The sequence below is a fragment of the Diplotaxodon limnothrissa genome, unplaced genomic scaffold (assembly GCF_057381915.1).
Source record: "Diplotaxodon limnothrissa isolate DT_005_m unplaced genomic scaffold, D_limnothrissa_male_GT1.1 unmapped_scaffold_4, whole genome shotgun sequence".
Taxonomy (NCBI): Eukaryota; Metazoa; Chordata; class Actinopteri; order Cichliformes; family Cichlidae; genus Diplotaxodon; species Diplotaxodon limnothrissa.
Window position 1 is genome coordinate 1,313,848 of NW_028188558.1, and position 13,653 is coordinate 1,327,500.

Sequence of the window (13,653 nt, forward strand, 5' to 3'; positions counted from 1 at the left end):
TAAGGTCGTGTTTCTTGTCAGTAACCATATGTAACTGTAAGGCTTCCATAACCAGTGTTATCACAGAATTACAGTGGGTTCACTCTGGGTCCTCTACAGTTTCCTCCCACTGTCCACAGACATGCAGTTAGGTTACCTGGTGATCTAAACTTCATGCAGGTGTGAGTGAGAGTGGTTGTCTGTCCCTCTGTGGGCTTAGTGGAAGAGACTGGATGGATCTCTGCTTTGTCTTTGATATATGCTGACAGCAAACATTCTCCATGAAGTCTGCATTTCAGCTCATCTCCTTTATACACACCTTTAACAGGAAGAGTTTTATACAGCTAGTGTTTAAAATCAAGTGTTATTCACAATACACAGGTAATGAGCATGATTATTGAATTACTAAAATTTTCTAAAATAATTGTTTTAGTTAATATTGTATGACAGTGTACACAGAATTATTAGCTCAGTAGGCAGAGTGGTCGCCCCATGATCATAAGGTCAGGGGTCGAATCCACCGAATAGTTACCTTGTGGTACCCCTGAGCAAGGTACCATCAAGGTACCAATCATGTGCACTGGACTGGTAGCACTCATAGTCTCATAGGTTTAAATAAATTTAAAAAAAAAAAGGGTTCAACATATAAACAAATTTAATTTGATCACATATATTGTTTGTTTTTTTTGTTTTTGTTTTTTCCCTTTCTCTCACAGACTGAGCAGCTGTAACGTCTCAGAGAAAGGCTGTGAAAATTTGTTGTCAGTGGTCAGCTCCCAGTCCTGTAGTCTGAGAGAGCTGGACCTGAGTACCAACAGCCTGAAGGCTTCAGCAGTAAAGCTTCTGTCTGCTGCAGTGGAGAGTCCACATGCCAAACTGAATGTTCTGAGGTCAGATCAATTTGTATTATGTTTAGTTCTGTTTGTTTATGTGTTTGATGTTTGTTTTTGTTTATGTCTTTATCCAGTTATCCTTGTTTCATAGCATTTTTATTCATTTCAAAGTTAAACGGAAGTTTTACTAACCTGCTCAGCACAAGACAATAAGCTATTGCACCTTGATTACACTTTAACAATAATCTTTATTCATGTTTTTATCTTCAGACTTAACATCTGTGAACTCTCAGAGGAAAACTGTGAAGCTCTGTCCTCAGTTCTCAGCTCGCAGTCCTCTAGTCTGACAGAGCTGGACCTGAGTATCAGAAAGCTGCAGGATTCAGGAGTGAAGCTTCTGTCTGCTGGACTACAACGTTTAAACTGTAAACTGAATACTCTGAGGTCAGATCAGAAAACATTTAGTTTTTAGAATTATTAATTAAAGTTCATACATATGATGTTGTATCTTAGTATGTTTATGTTTCCTTTAAAAATAGAAAGTCAACATTTAATGTTGTGAAATGTATTAACAAACTCTACATGAGTACTTGTTTTATAGATTGTCTTTTATTTTTCAGACTGAGTGGCTGTAACCTGTCAGAGAGAAGCTGTGAAGCTCTGTCCTCAGTCCTCAGCTCCCAGTCCTCCAGTCTGAGAGAGCTGGACCTGAGTAACTCTGACCTGCAGGATTCAGGAGTGAAGCTTCTGTCCGCTGGACTAAAGAGTTCACAGTGTGCAGTGGAAACTCTCAGGTCAGGATTCAAACTTTTCCACAGATGATCATTTGAAATGTGATTTATATTATTGTATAAACAGGTAACTTTTACAGCTGTCAAGTGAACTTTTATTCACATTTGAGTGGATAATTGGACTCTGAATTACTAAAAGTTGTTATAGTCATGTCTCTGTTTATTTAAAAAAATACTTCATGTACTGCCTAATTTAAAGATTTAGGCTCCTTTGGGCCCATAATATATATATTTGATTTCTTTGTGAATGAAATTAGGAGGATATTGGCGACTGCTGATTGGCTCGCTGTTTGTTTTTTATTCACAGTACTTAATTTTAAAGGCTGATTTCTCAAAATGAGATGTTTATCTTTTCTTCTACAACACGTGGAGCCACCAAATCTTCTTGCTTGATTAATTCATTACAGTTTGATTTAAAGAATATTAGACTCGTAACATAATAAATATATTTATTTCACTTCTTCTTGAGAGAAAGAAAGGGATGACTGGGTGAGCTCCAGTGGTTCATCCCAGCAGAGAGAGCGCCACACTGGGCTGCAAATGATCACAGTAGTAAGGGCCATAGTTTGATAAAACAGGCAGTCTTACCCTGTAGATAATACAGGGTTCTGGTGCCGATGTGGGGGAGGGGACTCGCCCGGTACTAACTACATACTACTAACTACCTCATCCAGATGTCTTCCCTACTAAACCTGATAAGAAGTAACTGCAGTAGCCTTATAGGTCAAATCAGTTTCACCTGTTAAAGTTAGCTCCACTATTAATTAGGGGTGGGGGAAAAAATCGATACTGTGTAGTATCGTGATATTTTGTTTGCTAATAATGTATCGATACAGGGACAGCAGAAATCGATATTTTGTTACAAACAATTTTTTCTCTGAAGTCAACATGCTCTGGAGTCAGAGCATGTTGACTTCAGAGCATGTTGATCCTTTTTCTGAGCAACAATCCTGACATTCCTTCACTGTCCAAATGTGTTTAACTTTTTTTTTGGCAGCAATAAACATGACAGTTTACTTATTTTAATTTAAGACATGTTTAATTTTAATTAAGTTTGAAACTTTTTTATTTAATGTAAAATTATATATTTTTTTAAATTTACTTTCAAATTCTTCAGTTGCTGAAGGGGCTGCATAGTTTTCATAAATTGCATAGTTCAGAATAGCTATAATTGTACCAGATGGTTGCATTCAGTTAAGTTGGACTAGACTGTAATACAAACCGTTCAGTTTGTCAACAATAAAACTGACTGAAATGAGAGAAAGACTGAGTGTGAGACTTTGATATTAGATCAAATGAATATTGATAAAGTTTACCTTTATGTGCAGAATTTAAATATCGCAAAATATTTTAAAAAATCGCAATAATATCGTATCGTGCGTTAAGTATTGTGATAATATCGTATCGCGAGTTGTATGGTGATTCCCACCTCTACTATTAATGGTGTCACTTGTTATTTCTGGGATGAGTTTAGTAGCCTGAACAGCTGCTTAAAGGAAAGTAATTAAATAATAAAAATAACCTAAGTCCGGGGGAACCTGCAAGAGCTGTTTGCACAAAGAATAATGCTCAGACTTTGAGGTTTTATCGTTTTACACAAGGTTTAAAAATGAATGTCCACAATTGAATTGCAGAAATTGTTATTGAGCTAATACTGATGTAGTTGTTATCTTTGGTAAGGAGAGGTTGGAGGAAGGATGAGCACAGTCAGGCCTAAAGATGCTCTTAATAATAATAATGGATTGCATTTATATAGCGCTTTTCGAGACCCTCAAAGACCCTTTACAATCCCACTACAGGGAGTGCAGAATTATTAGGCAAGTTGTATTTTTGAGGAATAATTTTATTATTGAACAACAACCATGTTCTCAATGAACCCAAAAAACTCATTAATATCAAAGCTGAATGTTTTTGGAAGTAGTTTTTTAGTTTGTTTTTAGTTTTAGCTATTTTAGGGGGATATCTGTGTGTGCAGGTGACTATTACTGTGCAGAATTATTAGGCAACTTAACAAAAAACAAATATATACCCATTTCATTTATTTATTTTTACCAGTGACACCAATATAACATCTCCACATTCACAAATATACATTTCTGACATTCAAAAACAAAAGAAAAACAAATCAGCGACCAATATAGCCACCTTTCTTTGCAAGGACACTCAAAAGCCTGCCATCCATGGATTCTGTCAGTGTTTTGATCTGTTCACCATCAACATTGCGTGCAGCAGCAACCACAGCCTCCCAGACACTGTTCAGAGAGGTGTACTGTTTTCCCTCCTTGTAAATCTCACATTTGATGATGGACCACAGGTTCTCAATGGGGTTCAGATCAGGTGAACAAGGAGGCCATGTCATTAGTTTTTCTTCTTTTATACCCTTTCTTGCCAGCCACGCTGTGGAGTACTTGGACGCGTGTGATGGAGCATTGTCCTGCATGAAAATCATGTTTTTCTTGAAGGATGCAGACTTCTTCCTGTACCACTGCTTGAAGAAGGTGTCTTCCAGAAACTGGCAGTAGGACTGGGAGTTGAGCTTGACTCCATCCTCAACCCGAAAAGGCCCCACAAGCTCATCTTTGATGATACCAGCCCAAACCAGTACTCCACCTCCACCTTGCTGGCGTCTGAGTGGGACTGGAGCTCTCTGCCCTTTACCAATCCAGCCACGGGCCCATCCATCTGGCCCATCAAGACTCACTCTCATTTCATCAGTCCATAAAACCTTAGAAAAACCAGTCTTGAGATATTTCTTGGCCCAGTCTTGACGTTTCAGCTTGTGTGTCTTGTTCAGTGGTGGTCGTCTTTCAGCCTTTCTTACCTTGGCCATGTCTCTGAGTATTGCACACCTTGTGCTCTTGGGCACTCCAGTGATGTTGCAGCTCTGAAATATGGCCAAACTGGTGGCAAGTGGCATCTTGGCAGCTGCACGCTTGACTTTTCTCAGTTCATGGGCAGTTATTTTGCGCCTTGGTTTTTCCACACGCTTCTTGAGACCCTGTTGACTATTTTGAATGAAACGCTTGATTGTTCGATGATCACGCTTCAGAAGCTTTGCAATTTTGAGACTGCTGCATCCCTCTGCAAGATATCTCACTATTTTTGACTTTTCTGAGCCTGTCAAGTCCTTCTTTTGACCCATTTTGCCAAAGGAAAGGACGTTACCTAATAATTATGCACACCTGATATAGGGTGTTGATGTCATTAGACCACACCCCTTCTCATTACAGAGATGCACATCACCTAATATGCTTAATTGGTAGTAGGCTTTCGAGCCTATACAGCTTGGAGTAAGACAACATGCATGAAGAGGATGATGTGGACAAAATACTCATTTGCCTAATAATTCTGCACTCCCTGTATTCATTCACTCTCACATTCACACACTGGTGGAGGTAAGCTACAGTTGTAGTGGTAGGTTAGGTTTTGCCCAAGGACAAAATGACCAAGACAGAGAGAGCTGGCTCATCAGACAGACAAGCTCATCTTGTAACCTACTGGTTCGCTGGTCAGCACACCAGCTGACTAGCACACCGGCTAAATAGCAAATCAGCTAACTAGCAGACCAGCTAACGGCAGCCACAAGCTGAAGGACGATTAAATGTAGTGGAGATATCAGAGATGACACTGGTGTGTCCGATTCACTCTTTAGCACTCTGGTCACTCCGGTGTGTCAGCCAGAACACCACTGAAGGCCAAATGATCCCAGCATGTGGAATAAAGAGCTTAAGGTTTGGTTTGAGACACTTTATTCTTTCACTGATTGATTCTTGCGGCTGTGATCATGTGTGTGGTTTCTTACAAAAAGGAAGTACACAATACAAATACATGACAAATAAGATGAATAGATAAGTTACATATCCAGTTATATGTACGTACATCAGTATAGCTAATATAGCCATATATAAGGACAAAGATCACAGTACTATAATGCAGTAATGTTAAACACAAAGGTGTATATCTACATAAATCTGTCCTATCAGTGATCAGGGTACTGTAGTATACTTCCACTACATAAACTATAGAAACTAAACGACATTAGTGTGACTTTAAGTTACCATCAGTACAGACGAACTGATGGTAGTTGTACAAAATAAAGGCATTGCAATTATTGTGAAGGGCTTCCGGTTAAACTAAGATCAGCTGATTACCTCATAACAAATTGTTTGCTATAGAACGCAGCTCCCACTCTTCATTAATATCATGTACTGTAACTCCCAAGTAACCATGGTTACCCAGCCACGCCCAGTAGTCTCCAGAGAGACCAACAGCTGGTGCACGTTGTAACGCCGTGGCTTTCATAGTCTCTCCTTTTTCTACAGCTCATGTGTTCTTCTTGTGATGCTGCGTCTTGAGGCTCATACATGCCGTCATTTGTTGATCCTAAGAACGTTCCTCAGACCGACTTCTTCAACAACACTAATCGGCCTGCAGTTTGTAGCTACTCACTTCACTGTGGCGTTTGTTAGCTTGTCTTTCTTTGGTTTTATCCTGACTCCTCCCACAAGCTGATCCTACGTAGTCTGCCCAAGCCTCCCACCTCTGTTTGTTTGGGTGGTTTGTTTGCTGCCATCAACAGCGTGTAATGCATTTAAGTGATACTTCAGACATGAAGTACTGCGACAATAAAAAACTCAACTTTGCTTAAAAATAACTTTAGTTGTGGATTACCACAAGAAATATTTTATTTTACTTGCGAGTACTGCAGTTAAAAAATGTATTCTGACACATTGGAAATCTGAAAATTCTCCAACACTGAGATATTGGATTAATGAGTTAGCATCCTACTGTACACCTGAGAAGATATCGCATAGTGTAAAAGGGAAATACGGAACCTTTAAAAAAATTTGGGGACCATTTCTTTCAGTATTACCGTCTTTGGACTTGACAGAATATAGAGATGATGTAAATTCCTCTGGGTTTACCCTGAATTGATCCTTGGTTAGGCCCTTCTGATCAGAATTCTTGAATGTTGTGCTGATTCTTGTGTATAGACGGGTGTAAATATGGGCTGTTTGTATACACGAATGTGATGAAGTTGAGAGCCATACAGGGGTAAAGGGGTGGGGGGATGGTGGGAGATGGTGGGAGGGGTTCACACGATATGTTTTTCTTTTTTTTTTTTTTTTTTTTGTTTCCTTTGTTTGTTTTTTTTTGTTTGTTTTTTTTGTTTTTTTTGTTTTTAAATTTCTGTAATTACCAATACTGTTACAATACTGTTATAATTATTATTATTTTTTATTATTATTAATACGCCCGTATTTTCTGTGTTCGGTCCTCAGAGGGTGGAGGCTATGTTTGAAAGATAAAGATACTAGAGTGTATTCCTGAGAATATATTTTTTTTTGGTCATAATAATCTCCATGTTTCCTTTGTTGGACTGTGGGCGAGTGTCAGAACTGAATGTACTGAGTAACATGTGGAGTTTAAATATGTGTCAGTTCCAGTTTTAGAGCTCTAAAGTGCAGCTATCATGTTAGGAATATGTTAGGAATAGACAGGAACACTGAGCACACTGAGGTCAAATCTTTATTTATCCAGTTCATCTGTAGGCTGAGCTCAGTCCATCCATTTAGTGAAATGATGTTTAAAGGTCTCCTTGTTCTGTGAGCGTGCACAGATCCTGAAGCAGAAAGCCTGGGTTAACAGAGAAATGATCATCACTGTGATGATGCTCACCATCTCTGACTGGGATTTGAGGTTTTGTCAAAGCAGCAAAGAAAGCCTGGCTATGTTGGACTGGGTGTGGAAGCAGCTCCCAGTTTGAGTTCAGGAGACAGACACCCTCTCTACTTTGACGATCAGCTTCAAACTTTCCTTTTTGATAAAACTTATAGTTAGAGCTGGATCAGGTGACCCTGAACCATCACTTAGTTATGCTGCTATAGAGATGGATAACAGATGGATTGTTGTTTTGTGTGTCTGCAGTCTGTCAGGCTGTCTGATCACAGAGGAAGGCTGTACTTCTCTGGCCTCAGCTCTGACCTCCAACCCCTCCCATCTGAGAGAGCTGGACCTGAGCTACAATCATCCAGGTCCCTCAGGAATGAAGCTGCTCTCGGCTGGACTGAAGGATCCAGGCTGGAGACTGGACACTCTCAGGTATGGAGAGAATGTCTGATAGAGGAGGAAGAGCTGGAATCATTTCCTGTGTCTTTCACTCACTTCCTGTTTGTTTCCTGCAGATGAGACATGAACAATCACACATGCAGGAATATTTTCAGGGACAGACACACTAGTCTAGCTGGATAGTACATGGATATTTATGTAGGGGGTCTTCAAGGAGTCTGTTTGCAGGAACATTAATGATAACTGATAAGTCATGTTGAGAGTTTCATTAAAAGTAGACTTACAGTTAGGTAATATTTGGACAGAGACAACATTTTGTAACTTTAGATACAAGTATCAGCCATGTGTGTGTTTCCCATGCTGTATGTCCACAGTCACAGTGACAGTCAGTGACACTGACAGAAGGATGAAACAAGGCTGTGAATCATTTCAGTCTGTGTGTGTGACAAAGAGGCAGACAGGAGCAGCTAACATTTGGAAATGGAAGCTTACTGGAAACACTACATTCACGGCTGAATTCACAATAGATTTGTTCTCAAGTGCACATTTAGCAGCTAATGCTAATACTGTTTTCCCTTTGCTTTCTACAGCAGCTATTGCTAAGTAGGCCACTTTGCTCCGCTAAGGATTTGTGTGACCATGATGGAGACTCTGATAAGCTAATGCTGCTAAGCTAATGCTGTTTATGGGCCCTGTTAGAATCAATATTTCATTCTCATTCTGTTGTTTGAGAACAATATTAACGTTTCACATCATTATAACACAAGAGAAAAGGGTATTGGCATTAGCTACTAGTGCTTATTCACCTCAAATTACCTTTAGCTGCTAATGGCAGCCTACTTAGCACTTAGCATGTCCATGGATAACAAAAGGTCTGCAAAATGCATGTATAAAGAAAAATGCTCTATACAGAGAGTTCTTAAGAACGAGAACTAAAGATGCTGAAATCAGATACAAAAGATATAAAAATAGGTTAACTAATATACTTAGATTTAGTAAAAAGGAATACTATAAGAAGCAATTAGATATAAATAGAAATAATAATAAAAGATTATGGGAAATCCTGAACAGTGTTATAAAATGTGGGACTGGACAAAAGAACTATCCCAAGTATTTCATTTGTAATGACCATGAAGAATACAATATGGATGTTGTGGCAAATAGTCTCAATGAATTCTTTGTAACTGCTGGACCAAATTTAGCAAGAACAATCACTCATCCTGGGAAAGCACAGGAAAAACCCGATACACTGATTGACAGAAATCCATATTCTATGTTTCTCACAGCCGTTGATGAAAATGAAGTTCTTGAAATTGTCAAAAAATGTAAAAATCACAAATCTTTGGATTGTAATGATATTGATATGATAGTGGTTAAAAGAGTCATTGAGGCTATTATAAAACCATTTACATACATCTGTAATTTATCATTTCAAACTGGTCGATTTCCAGATAGAATGAAAATAGCAAAAGTTATACCTCTATACAAATCTGGAAACAAACACCATTTCACAAACTACAGGCCTGTCTCTTTACTACCTCAATTCTCAAAAGTTCTTGAAAAACTGTTTAAAAACAGACTGGAAAAATTTATAGATAAACATAAACTACTCACTGAGAGTCAGTACGGATTCAGATCAAGCAGATCAACATCATCGGCACTATTAGATTCAATAGAATACATCACAATTTCCATAGACAAAAAGCAATATGTGGCTGGGTTATTCATAGACTTGACAAAGGCATTTGACACTATAGATCATGATATATTAATAAGAAAACTGGAACGTTATGGTGTCAGAGGGGTAGTTTTAGATTGGGTCCGGAGTTATTTAAGTGACAGAAAGCAGTTTGTGAAAATAAATGGTGGTTGCTCCTTATGTATGGACATTGCTTGTGGTGTACCCCAAGGGTCAGTTTTGGGTCCAAAATTCTTCAACTTGTACATTAACGACATCTGTAAAGTGTCCAAAGTATTAAAAATGGTTCTCTTTGCTGACGATACAAACATTTTTTGCTCTGGTGATGATCTGCAGAATTTATTGGAGGATATGACTAATGAAATAAGTAAAGTGAAGTTCTGGCTTGATAAAAACAAATTATCATTAAATTTGAATAAATCTAAACTTATGTTATTTGGAAATAGTAGTTTAAATACAAATGCAAAGATTCAAATAAATGGTGTTGATATTGAAAGAGTCAGTGAAAATAAATTTCTGGGGGTAATAATAGATGAAAAACTTAACTGGAGAGCTCACGTAAGATATATTCATTCCAAAGTATCACGAAGCATTGCAGTACTAAACAAGGCAAAACAGGTATTCGACAGAACATCACTTCATATTCTCTACTGTTCACTGGTTTCACCATACTTAAGCTATTGTGCAGAGGTCTGGGGCAATAACTATAAAACCACATTACATTCACTTTTTACTCTTCAAAAGAAAGCAATTCGAATCATCCACAATGCAGGTTATAGGGAACATACAAACTCACTATTTTTGCAGTCTGAAATATTGAAAATTGACGATATAGTGAAATTCCAAACAGCACAAATTCTATTCAAAGCAAAAAATAAAGAACTGCCAGGTAATATTCAGAGTATGTTTTTTTTCAAAGAAGGAAGTTATAATTTAAGGGGTTTTTGTAACTTCAAAACAATGAACGTACGTACTACAAGAAAAGGCTTTTGTGTTTCTGTTCAAGGAGTGAAACTATGGAACAAACTGAATATGGAATTAAAGCAATGTCCAAACATAAAACTGTTCAAAAAGAGTTATAAAAATATGATCTTCTCGATCTATAAAGAAAAGGAAAATATTTAAATTAAGTGAATGTCTCTATTTAAAAACAAACAAACAAAAAATTCATGATGTGATATTATAGTATATAGTATATCAGAAATCTGTTCACTATTTTTATTACAAATTATATCAGTAAGGAAGCTGACTAAATATTCACTGATAATTTATGGGACAGGGGTGGGATTAAATAAGTGTATACTTCTTCCCACTCCCTTTCAACATGTAAATTAATCAGAATGTTTTTTTGTATGTAATTTGTATAGTATATTTTTTTCTCTCATTTCTTTTCTAAATGTACTTGTATATTGTTCACATGTTGAAATAAATTACCAATCAATCAATCAAACTCCTCACTAATATAATGCTAATTTACATCAAATTAGCATTAACTGCTCATATTGTTATAAGGAAAGAGAAAACGGTATTAGCATTTGCTGCTAATAATTATTCACCCCTAATTAGAATAAGCCGCTAAAAGCAGCCAACTTAGCATTAATTCCTCACTTTGTTGTTACCCAACGGAAAAGAGTATTAGTATTAGCTACTATCATTTTTAATAAGTAAGAGAAAACAGTATTAGCAGTAGCGCATAATGCTAATTCACGTCAACGTAGTATTAGTTAATAATGGCAGCCTACTTAGCATTAACTGCTCACTAATATAATGCTAATTCGCATCAAATTAGCATTAGCTGCTCAAGTTGTTATAAGGAAAAAGAGAAAACGGTATTAGTATTAGCTGCTAATAATTATTCACCCCTAATTAGAGTTAGCCCCTAATGGCAGTCTACTTAGCATTAACTCCTGACATCGTTATAATGCAGGGGAAAAGAGTTACCATTATCGGATAATGCTAATTCTCATCAAATTAGCATTAGTTAATAACGGTAGACTTCATATCATTAGCTGCTGTCATTCTTACAAAGCAAACAGTATGAGCATTAGCTGTTAATCCTTTTTGATCTAAAATTAGAATTAGCCACTAATGGCGTATTGTTAAAAAGTAAGAAAAAACATTGTTAGCATAAGCGGATAATGCTAATTCATCTCAAATTAGTATTAGCTAATAATGGCACCTGCTTAGCATTAGCTGGTCACATTGTTATAAGGCAAGAAAATATGGTATTAGCATTAGCTGCCAATTTCTATTTACCTAAAATTAGCATTAGCCACTAATGGTAGCCTATAGCAAAAACTTCTTAATGCTAAATGAAGTTAATTAATGCTAAGTAGGTTTAACTGAAATTAAAGTAGTGTTAGCATTAGCTGCTGATATTGTTAAAAGGCAAGATAAAACATTGCTAGCAGCAGCGGATAATGCTAACACACATAATAATTAGCATTACCTAATAATGGCAGCCTTCTTAGCATTAGCTGCTCATATTGTTATAATGCAAGGGAAAAGAGTTGGCAAAAACAGTGTTAGCATTAGTGGATAATGCTAATTCACCTAAATTAGCATTAGCTAATAATGGCTACGTACTTAGCATTACCTACTAATATTGATATAAAGCAAGAAAATATGGTATTAGCATTAGCTTCTAATGCTTTCTCATCTAAAATTAGAATTAGCCACTAATGGCATCCTATTTAGCATTAACTCTTCACATCGCAAGGGAAAAATTAGAATTCAATAAAAAAAAAAAAGTGTTCACATTAGCTACTTGTATTGTTAAAAAGTAAGAAAAAACATTGTTAGCATAAGGGGATAATGCTAATTCACCTCAAATTAGTATTAGCTAATAACGGCAACCTACATAGCATTAGCTGGTCACATTGTTATAAAGCAAGAAAATATGGTATTAGCATTATCTGCCAATTCCTATTCACCTAAAATTAGCATTACCTGCTAATGGCAGTCTACTTAGCATTAACTCCTCACTAATGTGATGCTAATTCACATTAAATTAGCTTTAGCATTAGCTGCTAGCATCAGCCTACCTAGCACTAGCTGCTCACATTGTTAAAAGGGAAGAGAATACGATATTAGCATTAGCTGGTAATATTTATTCACCCCTAATTAGAATTAGCCACTAATGGCAGCATACTTAGCGTTAACTCCTCACATTGTTGTAATGCAAATGAGGCTAACTTGCATTAAATTAGACTGCTGTTATTAGCTAATGCTATTTAGCAGTAGCTGCTCACATTGTTATAAAGCAAAGGAAAACGATATGAGCATTAGGTTCTAATGCGTATTTGCCTTAAATTAGACGTAGGTGCTAATGGCAGCCTACTTAGCATTAGCAGCTCAGATGTTATAATGCTAGGAAAAAGAGTGTTAGCATTAGCCGTTCACATTGTTATAAAGTTAAGGGAAATAGTGTTAGCATTAGCTACTCACATTTTTAAAAAAAGTAAGTGTTAGCATTAGTGCATAATGCTAATTCATGTCAAATTAGCATTAGTTAATAACGGCAGCCTATTTAGCATTAGCAGATAATGTTGACCTTGGCCCACTGGAAAAGTTAAGAACTAAAGATTTAGGAGTGTTTCTCGATAGCTCTTTCTCGTTTGAGAAACAAATGAATTCTGTTATTAAAACCAGCTGTAAGGTTTATATTGTTGATTGTCATTTATGCTTAGAAATATTTACTCATATATGCTTAGAGTTGTATAATCGATTGCATAATGATAGAGGTTTGATCCTTAGTAGTCTGTAAAGACTCTGTGTGCCTTCCAGAGTGCTCTGGCATGCACACACCACTTGGGGCCATGAGAGAGGTCGTACCCTCTCTTACTGATTTATGGTGTAGGACAGGGGTCTCAAACTCAATTTAGCTGGGGGCCGCTGCAGGCAGAGTCTGGGTGAGGCTGGGCCGCATTAGGTTTTCCACAAGAAAGGCATGGTTAAAAAATTCCAATCTTCTCAAATCTCTTTATTTTTATTTTTTAACACAAAATATGAAAAATAAATAAACAAATTAAGAATTAATAAGAAAAAAATCAATCTGTAAAACATAAATAAAATAATAATAAGATATTTTTAGTCAGTGAACTTGTGTGTTTTTTTCAGTCTTCTATATCTGCTGTATTTAGATTGAAATGTCTGTATTAACAGTTCTATAACCTTCTTCTGAACATGAATGGAACACTGGAGAAAATGAACTGTTCTTCTGAACATGGCTTCTCTTGCCTACTCCTTGCTGCTAGAGACCTGGCAGCGTTTCCTCTCGCAT

General features: G+C 36.9%; 1 protein-coding gene across 2 annotated transcripts in view; it reads left to right on the top strand.

Moving 5' to 3' along the window:
• Positions 1 to 13,653, top strand: part of LOC146606847 (protein NLRC3-like) — a 1,106,670-nt gene that overhangs the window by 925,129 nt on the left and 167,888 nt on the right. The window contains exons 3-6 of one of the 2 annotated variants that reach the window (XM_085349214.1): positions 696 to 869; positions 1,083 to 1,256; positions 1,433 to 1,606; positions 7,532 to 7,724. In XM_085349214.1, the coding sequence (XP_085205340.1) occupies positions 696 to 869; positions 1,083 to 1,256; positions 1,433 to 1,606; positions 7,532 to 7,724 (715 nt within the window). Of the gene's footprint in view, positions 1 to 695; positions 870 to 1,082; positions 1,257 to 1,432; positions 1,607 to 7,531; positions 7,725 to 13,653 lie in introns of those variants that run through there. The other variant, XM_085349198.1, reaches the window with a different exon arrangement.